The 17,443-nt window shown below is 39.8% G+C and overlaps 1 protein-coding gene across 1 annotated transcript in view; it reads left to right on the top strand.

Annotated features, from left to right (window-relative positions):
• BAG1 (BAG cochaperone 1) overlaps positions 1–17,144 on the top strand; it is a 38,337-nt gene extending 21,193 nt beyond the window's left edge. Inside the window, exons 6-7 of the mRNA XM_032237039.1 lie at positions 13,768–13,830; positions 16,652–17,144. Of these exons, the coding sequence (XP_032092930.1) occupies positions 13,768–13,830; positions 16,652–16,741 (153 nt within the window). The 3' untranslated portion in view covers positions 16,742–17,144. The remainder of the gene's footprint in view (positions 1–13,767; positions 13,831–16,651) is intronic.
• Positions 17,145–17,443: the final 299 nt, after the last annotated feature.

Raw genomic sequence — 17,443 nt, 5'->3', positions numbered from 1 at the left:
CTTGGTGTTTATGGACATGATTTTGGAAGATAAGCCATAGTTTCATAGATGTCTTGTAACCAAATCTTAATCTTTTAAATTATTCGTAGTAAAATCTCCCTTTTGAGAAAACTGCATTTTATTAGTTAAGTTTACTGTTAACCAGTTTTAATGCAGACTGTCAAGCCCTTAGAGGCTGGAATGCTCAGGAACAAAGAATCCCTTGGATTTCTGGAAATATATTTATTGCTGGTAATTTAACTTTATGGAATTTTGAAAGGTAACAAAAATAATTCTCCTACTTACAGTTGTAACTAGAGTGAGTTTCTTTTTTCCCTTTCCCTATCAAACATCTTTTATATAATGGTCTTGTTTCTTACCTAAACTGTTTTGCTTCTCCCACTCTGTTGCCAAATTCTGTATCTCAGGAATTCATAACCATCATGATTGCCATGGATTTATCCCAAGACATTCATGACTAGATGGTCACAGTCCAGATATAATCTTCATGTTGGAACAGTGGCAAAGTGACCTGGTGGGGGACCTGTCAATAGCTCCTTTGTCATGATCAGACCATGTTCTGATGATCTTGAGATTCACCACTCCCCACTGTGGGGAACACTAGACTTATTCATGTCATCTGTCTCAGTGACTGATGAAACTGCTTGGGCTCCAAAAAGAACTGGGAGCGATCCTGGAGACACTGCAGTATGTTCCTTTGGGAGCTTTGGCTGCAACCTGGAGTCAGAGAATGCCTGAAGCCCTGAACAGAATTGCACTTATGTGCCTTCTCTTGACCCATCAGATTCCACACTCCCCAAGGTTCTCAGAGGAACCGAGCAGAGTTACGACAAGAACACTACTGGTGGAAAACAAAGAATAAATCCAACCAATCACATATTAAAGTTGTGATTAAAGCATACCTTGTGCAGTGAGAACATTGAAATGTCAGTCTGCATCCACAGGGTGTTGTCCAATGGTCCTGTTCAGGATATCTGGTCCCTTCTTGGGGAAAGTTCTCAGATGGTCATCTTCAGGGCCTCACAGAAGAGTTTGTGAAACATTTGATGGATAGAATCACTTGGATTCACTCTTGATTGGAGCTAAGTGTGCTGCAATTCCATTTGAAATGCTCAGAGAATGAAGTTACCCTATTAGATGGGAGGAGTTTGAGGAAGTAGATAGGATCTTTGGGGTTATCAGTGCAATTACTTGCTGATTTGATCTCTGTCCCTCCTGATTACTCAAAACTTCCAGAACAGTAACTTCTGGAATGAGTGCAAGCTATGATTAAAGCATCACTGCAGGAGGGTGAATTCCTGACATCTTTTAAGGCAGGAGTCACCAACCTTTCGGACCTCAGGGACAACTAAATTCCTAATTTTAAATCCCACGGACCATTAATATGATCTGCCTAATGACTGGATGGGTGTGGATAGGTGTGGCCAACTCGATGTCACTTATGCAAGGGATGCCTCGTTGGCCTCTACTCGCCTCTGCCCTGCCAGTCACTCCTCACCTGCCCGCCTGGGTTCCTTAGGGCCCCAACAGGAAGCAGTTGTTAGAGCTAAGCAGCCACCACAAGAAAAAGTTGGCAAAACAGCTAACTCAGTTCAAGTTGGATCTAGCCAAGAAGGAGGCTTAGCAGAAGCATCTAACTGAGGACTATAAGCACAGGCTTTCCAAGCAAAGAGAAGACCTGCAAGAGTGCAAGGCCTGGTACCGGCTCCTGGAGGCTCAGCAGGCTGAGATGGTCAGCCAGTTCCAGGCCATGATGCAGTCCCATCCCACTGGAACAAGGCCCTCCGGTTCTTTGCCACCAGCACACTTCCCTCCAGTCTTCATCCATAGCCCACACTAGGAGAGTGAAGCAGACCCTTCCCTCCTCCGACCTGTACAAAAAGACACCGACTCTCTGCAGCAACACAAACATTCATTGCACGTATCCAGTCCAGGGGCCGTAGTTTGAGGACCCCTGATTTAGTGCAATATAAAAAATACAAATAATTTTTCTGCATCCCACCAAAATTTTTGCGTGGATCACCAGTGGCTCACGGACCACTAGATGGTGACTGCTGTTTTAAGGAATCCATGGTCTGCCCCTCCGTTAAGAAGCCATCATTCGAGTCCACTGTACTGGACAATTGTCATCCAGTTTTCCATCTTCCCTTTCTAGTTGGAAAAAGTGGTTTCCAGCTCTGGCTGGAGAATTCTGGGAGTTGAAGTCCACAAGTCTTAAAGTTGCCAAGTTTGGGAACCACTGACCTAGGGTGATATACAGGTGAAACTCGAAAAATTAGAATATCATGTAAAAGTTAATTTATATCAGTTATGCAACTTAAAAGGTGAAACTAATATATGAGATAGACTCATTACATGCAAAGCAAAATAGTTCAAGCCGTGATTTGTCATAATTGTGATGGTTATGGCTTACAGCTCATGAAAATCCCAAGTCCACAATCTCAGAAAATTAGAATATTGTGAAAAGGTGCAATATTCTAGGCTCAAAGTGTCCCACTCTAAGCAGCTAATTAAGCCATAACACCTGCAAAGGGTTCCTGAACCTTTAAATGGTCTCTCAGTCTGGTTCAGTAGGAATCACAATCATGGGAAAGACTGCTGGTTTGACAGTTGTGCAGATAACCATCATTGACACCCTCCATAAAGGGGAAAGCCTCAAAAGGTAATTGCAAAAGAAGTTGGATGTTCCCAAAGTGTTGTATCAAAACACATTATTAGAACGTTATGTGGAAGGGGAAAGTGTGGAAGAAAAAGGTGCACAAGCAGCAGGGATGACTGCAGCCTGGAGAGGATTGTCAGGAAAAGGCCATTCAAAAGTGTTGGGGACTTTCACAAGGAGTGGACTGAGGCTGGAGTCAGTGCATCACGAGCCACCACACAAGACGGATCCTGGACATGGGCTTCAAATGTCGTATTCCTCTTGTCAAGCCACTCCTGAACAACAAACAACATCAGAAGCGTCTTACCTGAAAAACAGACCTGGTCTGTTGCTCAGTGGTCCAGAGTCCTCTTTTCTGATGAGAGCAACCTTTGCATCTCATTTGGAAACCAAGGACCCATAGTAGGGAGGAAGAATGGAGAGGCACACACTGCAAGATGCTTGAAGTCCAGTGTGAAGTTTCCACAGTCTGTGTTGATTTGTGGAGCCATGTCATCTGCTGGTATTGGTCCACTGTGCTTCATTAAGTCCAGGGTAAACGCACCTGTCTACCAGGAGATTTTGGAGCACTTCATGCTTCCTTCCGCAGACGAGCTTTATGGGGATGCTGACTTCATTTTCCAGCAGGACTTGGCACCTGCCCACACTGCCAAAAACACCAAAACCTGGTTCAGTGACCATGGGATTACTGTGCTTGATTGGCCAGCAAACTCGCCTGACCTGAACCCCATAAAGAATCTATGGGGCATTGCCAAGAGAAAGATGAGAGACATGAGACCGAACAATGCAGAAGAGCTGAAGGCTGCTATTGAAGCATCCTGGTCTTCCATAACACCTCAGCAGTGCCACAGACTGATAGCTTCCATGCCATGCCGCAGTGAGGCAGTAATTGCTGCAAAAGGGGTCCAAACCAAGTACTGAGTATATATGCATACTTATACTTTTCAGAGGTCGATATTGTTCTATGTACAATCCTTGTTTTATTGATTGCATGTAAAATTCTAATTTTCTGAGATTGTGGATTTGGGGTTTTCATGAGCTGTAAGCCATAATCATCACAATTATGACAAATCACAGCTTGAACTATCTTGCTTTTCATGTAATGAGTCTATCTCATATATTAGTTTCACTCTTTAAGTTCATTACTGAAATAAATGAACTTTTGCACGATATTCTAACTTTTCGAGTTTCACCTGTATGTAACACCACTGTTATGTGAGCTGCATTGGCTGCCAATGTGTTTGCAAATGCAATTCAAGGTGTTGTTTACTATCTTTAAAACCCTTTATGGCATGGCTCTCAGATTTCTATGGAACTGTCTTTTCATCATAGGATCAGCCCACTCCACTCATGCTGGTGAAAAGGGCCTACTGAAATTCCATCAGCCAAGGAATTTCGGTTGGTGTGATCCAGGAGAAGAACCTTTTCTGCCATGCCTTTCGCCCTTTGGAACTTCTTACCCCCGCCTCTCTTTTAGCCTTCAGAAAAAGCCTATGCTGGATGGCATGGGGTCATGAGGGAGAAGCTGTTGGCTGGAGGTGATTGGTGCATTAACAAAGAAGACCCTCACCTTCAAGCTTATGTTTTTAGTTTGTTTTAATTTTTCTAATTTTAATCTCTTTTCATAATTGTTTGGATAGTTGTGTATTTTATCTTACTATAAGATGTGTTCTGACCCAGGCTTCCTCAGAAGCAAAAGCAAAGTCTCAGTCCCAACTTTTATTTACCCAACTGCGAATTACTTTCATTCAGAGTCAGCAAGGCTTATCAGTCTTTCAGAGGAATGTTTATCCATACACCTTATCTCATGAGGAGTGCTGCCAGATAATTAGTGTCCACCCAGAGAGCAAAATAAACCATGGCACAGAGTCTCTCACAAACAGAATTCCAGACAGTTGAACGAATTATTTCCTGCAAAAGCCCACTCCCCGTTCCTCTTTTGTTTCCTATGGGAGGGGCCAATCACCTCCAAGATGTGGCTTTACTCTTGAGTTGACCCTGCTTTCTAAGTTGTTCTTGTCTTCTGGCAGCTCTGCACATGCGCACACTGGCAACAGGCTCCAGCTGTTCCTCTGCCTTGCTGCTATCTAGTTCCCTCTCTGTCTCCGATGCAGAGTCCTCGTCTGAGCTTTCTTCAGCTCTCAGGACTGGCCCCTGCTCCTCCCCAACCTCTTCACTGTGCAACTGCTGGTGGACCACAACAAGCTGCTCAGTGTCACCTCAAATTGCAAGATGGGCACAAATAAAGGGTTTGGGACAATACTTCACTGCCAATGGACCCTGCATTTTCCAGCATGGCTGATCCACCACACTTTGTCCACAGTTGTGTGCGAATTTAATCCCCAAATTGTAGTGATACAACTGCTAGCAAAAAGTCTCTGGCACTCCCTCATCACCCTATCCAGAAGCTGCCGTCAAAACTCCTCCCATGCTATCTAAACACTGCTGACAAAGCCTCTCTGTCATCCCCCCACCCAATGCAAATGCTACTGCAAAGCCTTTCTGTCACCTCTTCCCTCGCCACCCAAAACTGGCGAATGTGACACTGCAGATCTCAGCACCCACTATACCACCGCTGCTTTCCAACCGCACTCCTGCCAATGCCTCCTCTGCCTCTCCTCATCAGGCGTGTGGCAACAGTGCACCAGAGGCTAGAAGCGCCAAAGGCACATTTAATTCTCCTGGGGGAGGGGGGCAGAATTGGCAGTGAAAATCTTTGTGCGCACCGAACCAGCAATAAAGCAACCCACTCCTGGAGTCTATATATATATTTAAAGGACCAATTTAATCCTTATAGTTCTTTCTGAACATTAGACAAAATAGTTAGCTAAAAGAATCTAGCCCTGATGTCAAACAAAATATATTTGAAGATTCCCATGTCAATTGTAAAACATTCTCAGAACAGAGGTAAATAATTTTAATCCTAAAACCTAGACCTGCAAATAGCCCCTTTATTTAAATTTAAGACATTCATTTCCTTTTGTGAATTCTTAGCAAGAATTGTTGCAACAATGTTGTAAATGGAGCAGAGGGTGGCTCAGGGGCGACTCTTGGAGACCTAACAAAGGTCCAGAATCATTTGCCCTGATCCTCCCAAAGCTTCCCCACTATCCAGGATGTCCCATGCTCCACTTTTACCCTTCCCAGAGATCTTTTCCCATTACTACTGGGCCACCCAGGTTTTAGGCCTGATTTCCACCCCACCTTCCTCCTCACCTTTGAAGAGTTCCGAGGCCTTCCAGAGGACTGGAACAGATTACTTGATTATGCATCAGCATGGAATGATTTTAAAAGCAGCTGTCATGTTTCCAGTGGTTGAATTACATTTTGGTGTTGCCACTGTTTCTAGAATCGCCCCATGTGGCCACATAATAAAGCAATCAATTTCACTGCTACAACCTGGTTTGCATAGCTCTGCAACTTTATGCAGCTTTCAGAAACTTATGCACTGTTATATAGATTTAATAAAGGCAGCAAAATGGAATACTTCATTCCTGGCTGCATGGAAGTGACCACTATTTGTTCCACCCAGAAAATGGTGGTCACTTTCAAATCACTATCACGTAGCCTGGGGATAAGCTGCTTTGTATTTTTGTCTTAACAAGATCTGCATAGCATCATGAAGCAATCAGAAACTTCTGCAGCACTGTGCAGACCTCATTAAGGTAGCAAAACAAAATAGTTTGTCTGGCGACTACCATTTTGTCCCCGCCCACAAACAGGTGAGAGAATGGCAGCCATGTTTGGGTTGCCGCTGCATGACCCAGGGCCATATGGTCATCTGTTCTTCCCTAACATGAGGTCCGTAGAGCTTCAAATGATGTGCACATGGTAATGTGCATGTGGGGAACAAGTCTAAGTGCTGTGGGGTCCTGTGGAGTAGGATGAGGGAAGAGAGGTGCAGTGTCCCAATGGTCAGTCATAATGTAAATGATCAAAGAGGCACTGCAGCCATCAATCTTGAAACAGAGTTGTATGTAATCTTAGAGCATGTGTTATAACTTTGAATAATCATGATCTGTTGTACTTTGAGGATCTGTAGTTCTTACTAAAAATACAGTGAAGTTAGAAAATAGGAAACTAATAATGAACTTGAATGAGATCAGAAGGCATTTAGCACATTGCCATGTCAATTGACCTTTGCTGTCTATATGCTAATTCTCAGAAAATGTGAAAATAAGCAAGATGAGCTTAGTATAAAAAAGCACTGTTATATCCAGCTTATGATCTACCAAGGCATCGAGATTCGTATACATGTCATGTCTTTAATTTTTACTACCCAAATAAAATTCAACTTGGTAGTGTTTATTCAATGTTCCAGCTTATCAAGATCTCATGAATCTTGCTAATGTTCTCTTTGCTGCCCTTTCTGTTATTGCAAATTTAGTTATCATACTTTCTAACACTCTCATATCTGAAATTTATAAATATATTTAAGAACACAATACCTAGAACAAGGTCATGTGATATCATACCTGACATTTCTCTCTTAATAAAGAGCCACTGATGTACAATCAAAAAATACAGTCACTCAACTAGCTCTGGGTTTATTTAAAGATAATGTAGTCCCGTCCGCATTTTGAGAATATTGGAAAATAATGGGAGATTGTTTTCCAAGTTCATTCTATCCATCTTGGGTATTTTTTAATCAAAAAAAGGAGATCTGGTTGGTTTTGAATGTTTTATTCAAAATCATTCATGGCAGAAGCACATGCGGGTTTCTGCCAAACAATGCATTCTTTTCAAAATAATTTGCAAAATACAAATAATTTGTTTGTTGATATTAAGTTCACCAGTCTATATTTTTTTCCTTTCCCCCCCCCTTTGAAGATAGGTATAAATTTGTACTTCTTCAGTCCTCTGGCATTATGCAAGTACTCCATGATTGTAGAGATCACAGAAAGGTATATTGGTATTAGAGGTGAATGGCTGCAGGTATGGCCCGGTACAGCAGTACCAGGAGTGGCCGGGAGCAGCTGAGAGTGTACTGGTACAGTGGCTTGCTTGGCTGCACTCTCTAGCTGTTTTTATGGCAAACAGCAAAGTGCGCATGCACGCACAGTGTGCGTTGCCTGCGGGAGCCCCAACAAGCAGTTGGTTGTTGTAGGGGCAGTGGATTGCGCATGCATGTGCAGCGCACATCAGGTGTGTGCGCAGTGCACATCAAGCCGCGATCAGCGTACTAGTAGCTGCAGTAAGAGCAACCCACCACTGATTGGTATCTGCAAACTCTTTCAAAACAGCCATATGTCTGAAATGATGTAGTATCCTGCTTGAGCTGGGGGTTGGATTAGAAGTTTACTAACCATTCAAAGTTAAAATGGCACTGAAAAAAGTTATTTATGAATGTTCTTCACACTTACTACTGTTGCAGCATTGTCATGGGTCACATGATCAAAATGCGGGTACTTGGAGATATATACAGTTCTTTAACTGAAGATGGCGAGTGAGACCTCACTGAAACATATATAAAAATGTGTGTTTGTGTGTGTGTGTGTGTGTGTTGTATTTGTGCTGATAAATAAATAAAGGGAGACTAGTATAGATTTATTTCAAGCTATTTAGCTCTCATCAGCTAGCCATACCCTTACTGGGATTAGAACCTCTGCTGTACTACATTTTAGGCAGATGTGTTAACCACTAAGCCACAAGGTTTTCCTCCTTTATCAGCTGAGCCAGGAGGAGAAGGAGGAGAACCTTGTGGCTTAGTGGTTAACACATTTGCCTAAGATCTAATACGGGACAGGTTCTAATCCCAGTAAGGGTATGGCTAGCTGATGGGAGCTAAATAGCTTGATATAGATCTATACTAGTCTCCCTTTATTTATTTATCAGCACAAATACAACACAAATGTAACAAAGGCAACAGTAAAAATATTGGGTTTCTGTCCTGATGGTGTCTTGTGACGAGCCGATAGACAGAGAATGGAAGCAGTAGACTTCCTCCCATATTTGGGCATACCAGGGGTTGTGACACTAAATACATACATATATATCCCCTCCCTTTATTTATTTATCAGCACAAATACAACATATATATATATATATATATATATATATATATATATATATATATATAGATAGATAGATAGATAGATAGATAGATAGATAGATAGATAGATAGATAGATAGATAGATAGATAGAGAGAGAGAGAGAGATAGAGATAGAGATAGAGATAGAGATAGAGATAGAGATAGAGATAGAGATAGAGATATATATTTAGTGTCACAACCCCTGGTATGCGCAATTATGGGAGGAAGCTAACTGCTTCCATTCTCTGTCCACCGGCTCGTCACAAGAGACCCTCCAGACAGAAACCCAATGTTGCCTTTATTACATTTACAAATACAACATATGTATGTATGTATGTATGTATGTATGTATGTATGTATGTATGTATATATGTATATATGTATATGTATTTGTATATATATATATATATATACACACACACACACACATACATATATACATACATACATACACACTTATACACACACACACACAAATGTTTTCGTAGATTTTGTATATAACATCATGATCATGTTTTAAAACCTTCTGACAAGCAAAGACAATGAGGAAGCCAGATTCTCTTAACTGTGTTGCTAATTTAACAACAACAATAGTTCAATTAAGAACAGTGCCAAGAAAAATCATAATAGGGGAGAAAACTCACTTAACAACTGTCTTGCTTAGTAATGGAAAGTTTGTGCTCAATTATGGTCCTAAATCAAGGACTACATATAAACTGATGTTTCATATCTATTCCTTTTTTGCCAGTTGTTCTTCCTCATTCCATTTAAATACATCTCTTTTGAGGAGAAGACTGAAGCAAAATAGGAGATGAACTCTGTCTCTCAGTAGTCAGTACCTTACCATATCTCAATACCATGCCATGCCAACCAGCAGCAAGTCCATCCTGCTGTTTTCTTCTTACTATTGACCTAAGCAAAAAAGAAATAAGAAATACTGCTTTTAGCCTCATTTGCAAGTGCAAGCTTTTTTTGCATTGTTCTTTAAGTTAGCTGCCTGATGGTAAAACACCTTGATAATTATCTCCCTCCTTCATTTCTCATACTTGTCCTTTTTATCTTAGTTCAGTCAGAAGATTCCTATGTGTCCATAATTGTTTTCAAAGCTGCCCCTATCTCATGTCATTTCAACTGTCTTACTGTCAAATTTCCAGTCCTCTTTTGCTTCCTTTAATCTGAAGATTTCTGACCATGAGATCCTGTTGTAGGTCTCTAGATTGGGGGTTCACAAATACTGGGCTGTGGCCCACTACTTGGCAATGAGCCGTTTGGAACCATGCCACAGAAATGATGGCTGAGTCTGTGCATGTGCACGCATTTCCATTTGCACGAGCAAGGGATGAGTGTGCACATGCTCCATTTACACAACCAGCAGCATGCACGCCAGCCATACATGCAAATGGAACTGCGTGTGCCTGCTTGCTGGCTGCTTGCGTGGAACCATCCTCTCCCCCCGCCCCTACTCTGATTACAGAAAAGAACATAAGTACTTTTGTTTCCACATGGAAACTGCTTCTTAATTCCGTTCTTGATGTGGATGTAACTTTGACTTTGGGTTTTACAGATTAGATTGATAGATCTTTATAGAAATGAGTTGTTCATATTATGGAAAAACAAAAAGCTGTGATTTGATTTTAATGCCCTATTCTACTGCAACAGAGTCGGAAGTCAGTGCTTCTTTTTCTTTTCTTTTCCGTACCTTTCGTCACTTCTCCCCTTTCCCCTCTCCTCTCACTGCTCTTTTATTTACTTTTGTATTTTGCATTTTATAATACTTTATAACCTAATAAAAAATGTTTGCATAAAAAAATTGAACATGCATTTACAGTTATGTCCTAGTTTTTCTTTTGATAATATTTGAAACTTAAGATGATAGGATCAATCTTTCCAAGCTGAGAATTGGGGACTCCCAGCTAATTTTAATTCTTCTATTTTGATTAGACTCAGATTACTAATGAGGGTTTAGGATCTTGCAGTCTTATAGGAAAAATACTTAATTAGAAAATAACGATTAAAGGAAACAGTGTGCAAAAGAAACAGAAGCAATAGAAAGGAGAAAGAATTAACTATTTGTTTAAAAATACCTACACAAAAACCTTGGCAATACTGTAGAGAGTATCTTAGTTAAAATGAAAAATGAACATTCTTAAATAGAAGAATGCTTTAAATATCATGTTGGTATATAACCTCACTTATCTATCCAAAACAAAACTGTAAATGATATTTTCCAAGAAACAAATTGCAGATCTTTCAATGGAACGGAAGTGATAGTGATTTTCATTAAACTAATATATCGACTGGGAACAAAGTTAATTATACCCCTTCTAGGAGATTCCTGACCTGTCCTATGAATAACTTTTTACTTCAGAGAATAAAGAAAGGCATAAAGTGAAGAATAGTTTAGATCAAACGATAAATGAAGTGAAACATCAAAAGAATTCTTGATTTTGAGGAAAACTATGTACGTAGTTAAACACATAGCTTAGACTTGGTCAAAATAGATTATAGATAGTCACAAGGATTTCATGATAGGAGAGGCTACTACTAAGGCTATGTCTTCATTTTTGTAGAGCTAGCTTTAGTCTACTATTTTTTCCTGGAAGAACCAAATCTAACTGAATTGTTAATTATCTGAGGAGGCAGAGCAGGAAACATAATTATTTCAGTGTTTTCCAAAGAATATACAGTGGGGCAAAAAATTATTTAGTCAGCCACCAATTGTGCAAATTCTCCCACTTAAAAAGATGAGAGAGGCTTGTAATTGACATCATAGGTAGACCTCAACTATGAAGGACAAAATGAGAAAACAAATCCAGACAATCACATTGTCTGATTTGGAAAGAATTTATTTGCAAATTATGGTGGAAAATAAGAATTTGGTCACCTACAAACAAGCAAGATTTCTGGCTCTCACAGACCTGTAACTTCTTTAAAAGGCTCCTCTGTCCTCTACTCATTACCTGTATTAATGGCACCTGTTTGAACTTGTTAGCAGTATAAAAGACACCTGTCCACAACCTCAAACAGTCACACTCCAAACTCCACTATGGTGAAGACTAAAGAGCTGTTAAAGGACACCAGAAACAAAATTGTAGACCTGCACCAGGCTGGGAAGACTGAATTTGCAATAGGCAAGCAGCTTAGTGTGAAGAAATCAACTGTGGGAGCAATAATTAGAAAATGGAAGACATACAAGACCACTGATAATCTCCCTCGATCTTGGGCTCCATGCAAGATCTCACCCTGTGGGGTCAAAATGATCACAAGAATGGGGAGCAAAAATCCGAGAACCACACGGGGGGACCTAGTGAATGACCTGCAGAGAGCTGGGACCAAAGTAACAAAGGCTACCATCAATAACACACTACACCGCCAGGGACTCAGATCCTGCAGTGCCAGACGTACACCCCTGCTTAAGCCAGTACATGTCCGGGTCTGTCTGAAGTTTGCTAGAGAACATTTGGATGATCCAGAAGAGGATTGGGAGAATGTCATATGGTTAGATGAAACCAAAGTAGAACTGTTTGGTAGAAAGACAATTCGTCGTGTTTGGAGGAGAGAGAATGCTGAGTTGCATCCAAAGAACACCATTCTTACTGTGAAGCACAGGGGTAGCAACATTATGCTTTGGGGCTGTTTCTCTGCAAAGGGACCAGGACGACTGATCCATATACAGGAAAGAATGAATCTCATGTATCATGAGATTTTGAGTGCAAACCTCCTTCCAGCAGCAAGGGCATTGAAGATGAAACGTGGCTGGGTCTTTCAGCAGGACAATGATCCCAAACACACCACCCAGGCAACGAAGGAGTGGCTTCGTAAGCATTTCAAGGTCCTGGAGTGGCCTAACCAGTTTCCAGATCTCAACCCCATAGAAAACCTTTGGAGGGAGTTGAAAGTCCGGGTTGCCCAGCGATAGCCCCAAAACATCACTGCTCTAGAGGAGATCTGCATGGAGGAATGGGCCAACATACCAGCAACAGTCTGTGCCAACCTTGTGAAGACTTACAGACAACGTTTGACCTCTGTCATTGCCAACAAAGGATATATAACAAAGTATTGAGATGAACTTTTGATATTGACCAAATACTTATTTTCCACCATAATTTGCAAATAAATTCTTTCCAAACCAGACAATGCGATTGTCTGGATTTGTTTTCTCATTTTGTCTCTCATAGTTGAGGTCTACCTATGATGTCAATTACAGGCCTCTCTCATCTTTTTAAGTGGGAGAACTTGCACAATTGGTGGCTGACTAAATACTTTTTTGCCCCACTGCATAATCCAGGGAGCTGCAAATTACTATTGTGAGTTGTTGATAAAAGGAATTTCATTAAGCACGACTTCAGTTTTAAATTAAAGCAAAACCCTACATTATATGGAATTAATTTCCTGATAGTATCTATTTTGTGAAAAAAGCTCATTGAAAAATGCCTTCATAAAGATATTTAAGTGGCTATTAATATTTTGAGATCTTGTTTCTAAACTATTTGTTTAGTGCTTTTATTTGTTTTCAAATCCGTGCCTCATGTAATTATCTTTAATTTTCATATATTTATGAAATATGTTCAGCAGTATTGTGTTGACATTAGCTGAATGCTTTTATAAATCCTGAAGAGATTCCAAAACACCAAAAGTTCCAAATAAGAAAGCTTAAAATAAGAATATTGATAGGATTTGGAAAGAGAATAATTATTTCTAATTAAGCAATATTTATCAGCAGTTTATTGACAGCTTCTTTAAAGCCTTCATTATACATATATTTGTTAATATTTCTCTTCAGCAGACAAAGTGGGAGCAGGGAATTTATTTTTCCCTTGTTGGCAAACTTTTGAAACCATTATTCGTCTACCAGAATTCAACTGTTAATAATGGGAGTCAATTTACTTCTTAAATAACAAGGGCTCCAAGATGTCTATGGAGATTCTCAGTCATCCAGGTCATGGTTGTCCCAAAAGTACTTTTCCAAGAGGCAACTGGACTTTTCCTTAAAGGCATTTCACTTCTCATCCAAGATTTATTCTTTTCAGATTGTACCAGACAATTTTAATTATATTTATTTTTATTCTTCTCAGATTCTACCAGACAACTTTAATGATAGTAAACAAAAAAAGAAAGGGCTAGTGAAAAAAGTTCAGGTAAGTTTATAATAAAGTTAGAGTGTATTGCATGTAAAGCAGAGATTAGAAATCAGAAATCGTAAATAGTTAAAAGTGGTGTTGAGAGACTTGTACCTTCAGAGTTGCAAGATACGGTGTAGCTTTAAAATAGATTTAGCTCATCAAGTCTTATTTCCTGTCTGGTGTACTTGGGAGGCTGACAGATTTCCAGCACAGAATCCTTTTTCACTTATATAACAAGACTGTAGGATTGAATAAGAAAGTTCATTTCCACCCAAGCCTTCACAGCTACAATTTTACTGAGTCAGCACTGAAATAGCATCACATCCTTGGCCCAGGATGAAGTTGTATCAATCAATCAGTCCAAATCAAGGAAATAAAAGACCAGCAAACAATACAGTGACTGAGTAAGTAGAGGGTACTGATGATACTGCATCCCATGCCATCAAATGACCTCACTCAGCCATTTCACATAATATTTAAAGATGAGTGATCAGAACCTTGCAGCATTCCACCTAGGTCTAGTTCTCTCTTCCTCCACTAACACCTCCTGGAAACAGCTGCAGAGACAAGAGAACAACGACTGCAAACAGTTCCTCCCAGTTCCCGAAGCCTATCCAGCAAGTACTTATCTTTATTATTTCATGACAGTTAAATACACATTCATATTTGAAGAATAAAAAATAATTGAACACAGAATTTAATATTTGCAAATTTTTGTATTACAATAAATGACATTGATTACATAGACCTTTTTAATACAACTTATGTATTCTTATGTAATAATAGGTAAGAATTGAATACCTTTGTGTGTGTAAGCTTGTGTGCTTGTACATTTGTTCCAGAAACCATCTTCAAAAAGGATTATGATTATTAATTGAATTAATTAACAATTAAAATCAATTATTGATAAAATAAATAATCAATAATTTATAAAATTATTTCCATGTGCATATGCCACCATTCTTTCATAAAGAAAAACAGACCTGTACAATTCCATCTTTCTTTCCAAAAAAGCAACAAAACAAAAGATAATAGGATGTAAATAGGATAAATGAAAAACAGAATAATAGAATTGGAAGGGACATTGGAGGTCTTCTAGTCCCTGCTCAAGAAGGAGACTATATATCATTCCAGAAAACTGCCTGGACTCTTAAAAGTCTCCAGTGACTAAGCGACCCACAACTTCTGAAGACAAGCCATTCCACTGGTTAATTGCTCTCACTCTTAGGAATTTTTCCCTTAGTTCTAGGTCCTGGATGGCGAACCTATGGCATACGTGCCCCAGGTGGCATACGGAGCCATATTTGCTGGCACGGCATCCCTTGGCTATGGTGTGCACGCGCACATTGGCCAGCTGATTTTCGGCCTTCCAGAGGGCCAGGGGAGGCCATTGTGAAGGCTTCAGGAAAGCCTCCAGAGCCTAGATAGGGTGAAAAACAGGCCCAATGGCCCAACCAGAAGTTTGGGAACTAACTTCCAGTTGGCCCATTGGGCATGTTTTTCGCCCTCCCCAGGTTCCGGAGGCTTTCCTGAAGCTTGGGGAGTACAAAAAAATGGCCCAACCAGAAGTTCAGGAACAAATTTGCCCGTTGAGCCATATTTCGCCCTCCCCAGGCTTCAGAAAAGCCTCTGGAACCTCGGGAGGGCAAAAAAAGGCCCAACATTTCTGAACTGGGGGTTGCTCATGCATGCATAGTGGGGTTGCTCATGAGCAGGTGGGTGGGCACGTGTGTGCACGCGATAGCGTGCCCACACAGTTTTGGCACACCTTTAGAAAAAGGTTAGCCATCATTGTTCTAGGTTGTTTTTCTCTTTGATTCATTTCCATCCATTGTTTCTTGCCTTGCCTTCTGGTGCTTTAAAAATTAGATTGACTCTCTCTTCTTTGTGACAGCCCCTTATACATTGGAACACTGCTATCATATCACTCCTGGTCCTTTTCACCAGACTACATATTCATTTCCTGCAACTGTTTTTCATATGTTTTAGCCTCCAGACCCTTTGTTTCTCTTCTCTGCATTCTATCCAGAATGCTCAACATCTTTTTGATAATATGGTGATCAAAACTAGATGCAGTATTCTAAATCCGATCTTACTAAAGCTTTATGAAGTGATACTAATACTTCACATAATGATCATGTTCTTCTGTTAATGCAATTTAGGATTGTATTGGCTTTTTTGGTGGCTGTCGCACATTGCTGCCTCATATTTAAGTGATTGTCCCCAAGGACTACAAGATTCCACTCAAAATTACTGCTATGAGGCAGGATTCACCTAATCTGTACTTATACATTTTGTTTTTTCTTAAGTGTAAAACTTTACTTTTCTCTCTATTGAATTTTATTTTATTAGATAACATACAGTGTTCAAGTCTATAGAAATCCATCTGGATCTTAAGTCTATATTCTGTGATATTGGCTATTCCTGCCAGTTTAGTGTCATCTACAAATGTGATAGTTTTCCTCTAATCCCTCATTTAAATTATTTATGAATATATTGAAGAGTCTTGGGTCTAAAATGCAACCTTGGGTACCCCACTGCTTACTTCCCTCTATGTAGATGTGGTTCCATTAAGGGCTACATGTTGAGTGGAGTTTGTCAACCAGTTACTTTGTTAAATGAAGGGAGCTACACTAGGGGTGGGGGTGGGGGAAATGAAAGGGAGGAAGAAAACTGTATAATAAAGATATGGAAGAAGATGCTCTAATAGTATCATCTCTGATGTTCGGTGTATAATAAACTAAACTAAAATAATTAAACTGTCATTTTTATCTTAGAAATGTAGTAAGAATATAACATTTTGACAAATATTGCTTGTCTTTATTTTTGTTTTCAGGCTTTTCTTGCGCAGTGTGATACAGTGGAAGGAAATATTGGTCAAGAAATGGATAAACTACAGTCAAAGAATATGGTCCTTGCAGAATGAAGCTCTTTTAAGTAACTAAGATAATGAATTGCTCTGTGAGCAAAAAGTTTGCTCTTGTTTTTGGAACAGTTATTCAAGTGTTCAAAATTTTAGTTTTAGCAGAATTTTGTGGAAGTGTTGCATGTTAGCTATTGTTTACTCATCAATATGTATTCTGGTCATGTTTAAGGATAGTCTTCAGACACACAACCCATCTCTATTTTGTTTATTATTTTTTCCTTGCTACATTTCAATATATCTTTCTATGAAACACATTTCAGCTGTTGTGGTTTCAGTATTTTTATTTGTTCTTTTAATAACTTCTATGGATGTTGTCCAATCAAATATATTTTATCATTATCATTTAAAATAAACTCAATAAACAATGTATTACTTTGCAACAAATTTCCTATCACATTATATGTGTATGAATGTATGACATATATATGATTATATATGTATGAATATATATGAAATATATGATTATATGTGTATGACAGTGTGCACGTGTATGAATATATATGAGAATATATATATATACCGGAGTGCCCACAGCAATGGCTGAGAGCAGCGCAGAGGAACAGCTGCGCAGCAGCAAAGTGGAGTAGAATGCCCAGATCAGCACACTTACCTCAAAACCCCAGCAGTGGCCAGTCATCCGAAGGGCAAGAAGGCAGGGAGGAAAAGAAGTACTTTCAAGGTAGGGAGTAGAGGGTTAAGAGG

Source organism: Thamnophis elegans, chromosome Z, assembly GCF_009769535.1.
Source record: "Thamnophis elegans isolate rThaEle1 chromosome Z, rThaEle1.pri, whole genome shotgun sequence".
Lineage (NCBI taxonomy): Eukaryota > Metazoa > Chordata > Lepidosauria > Squamata > Colubridae > Thamnophis > Thamnophis elegans.
This window is presented reverse-complemented; position numbering and strand designations above follow the sequence as displayed.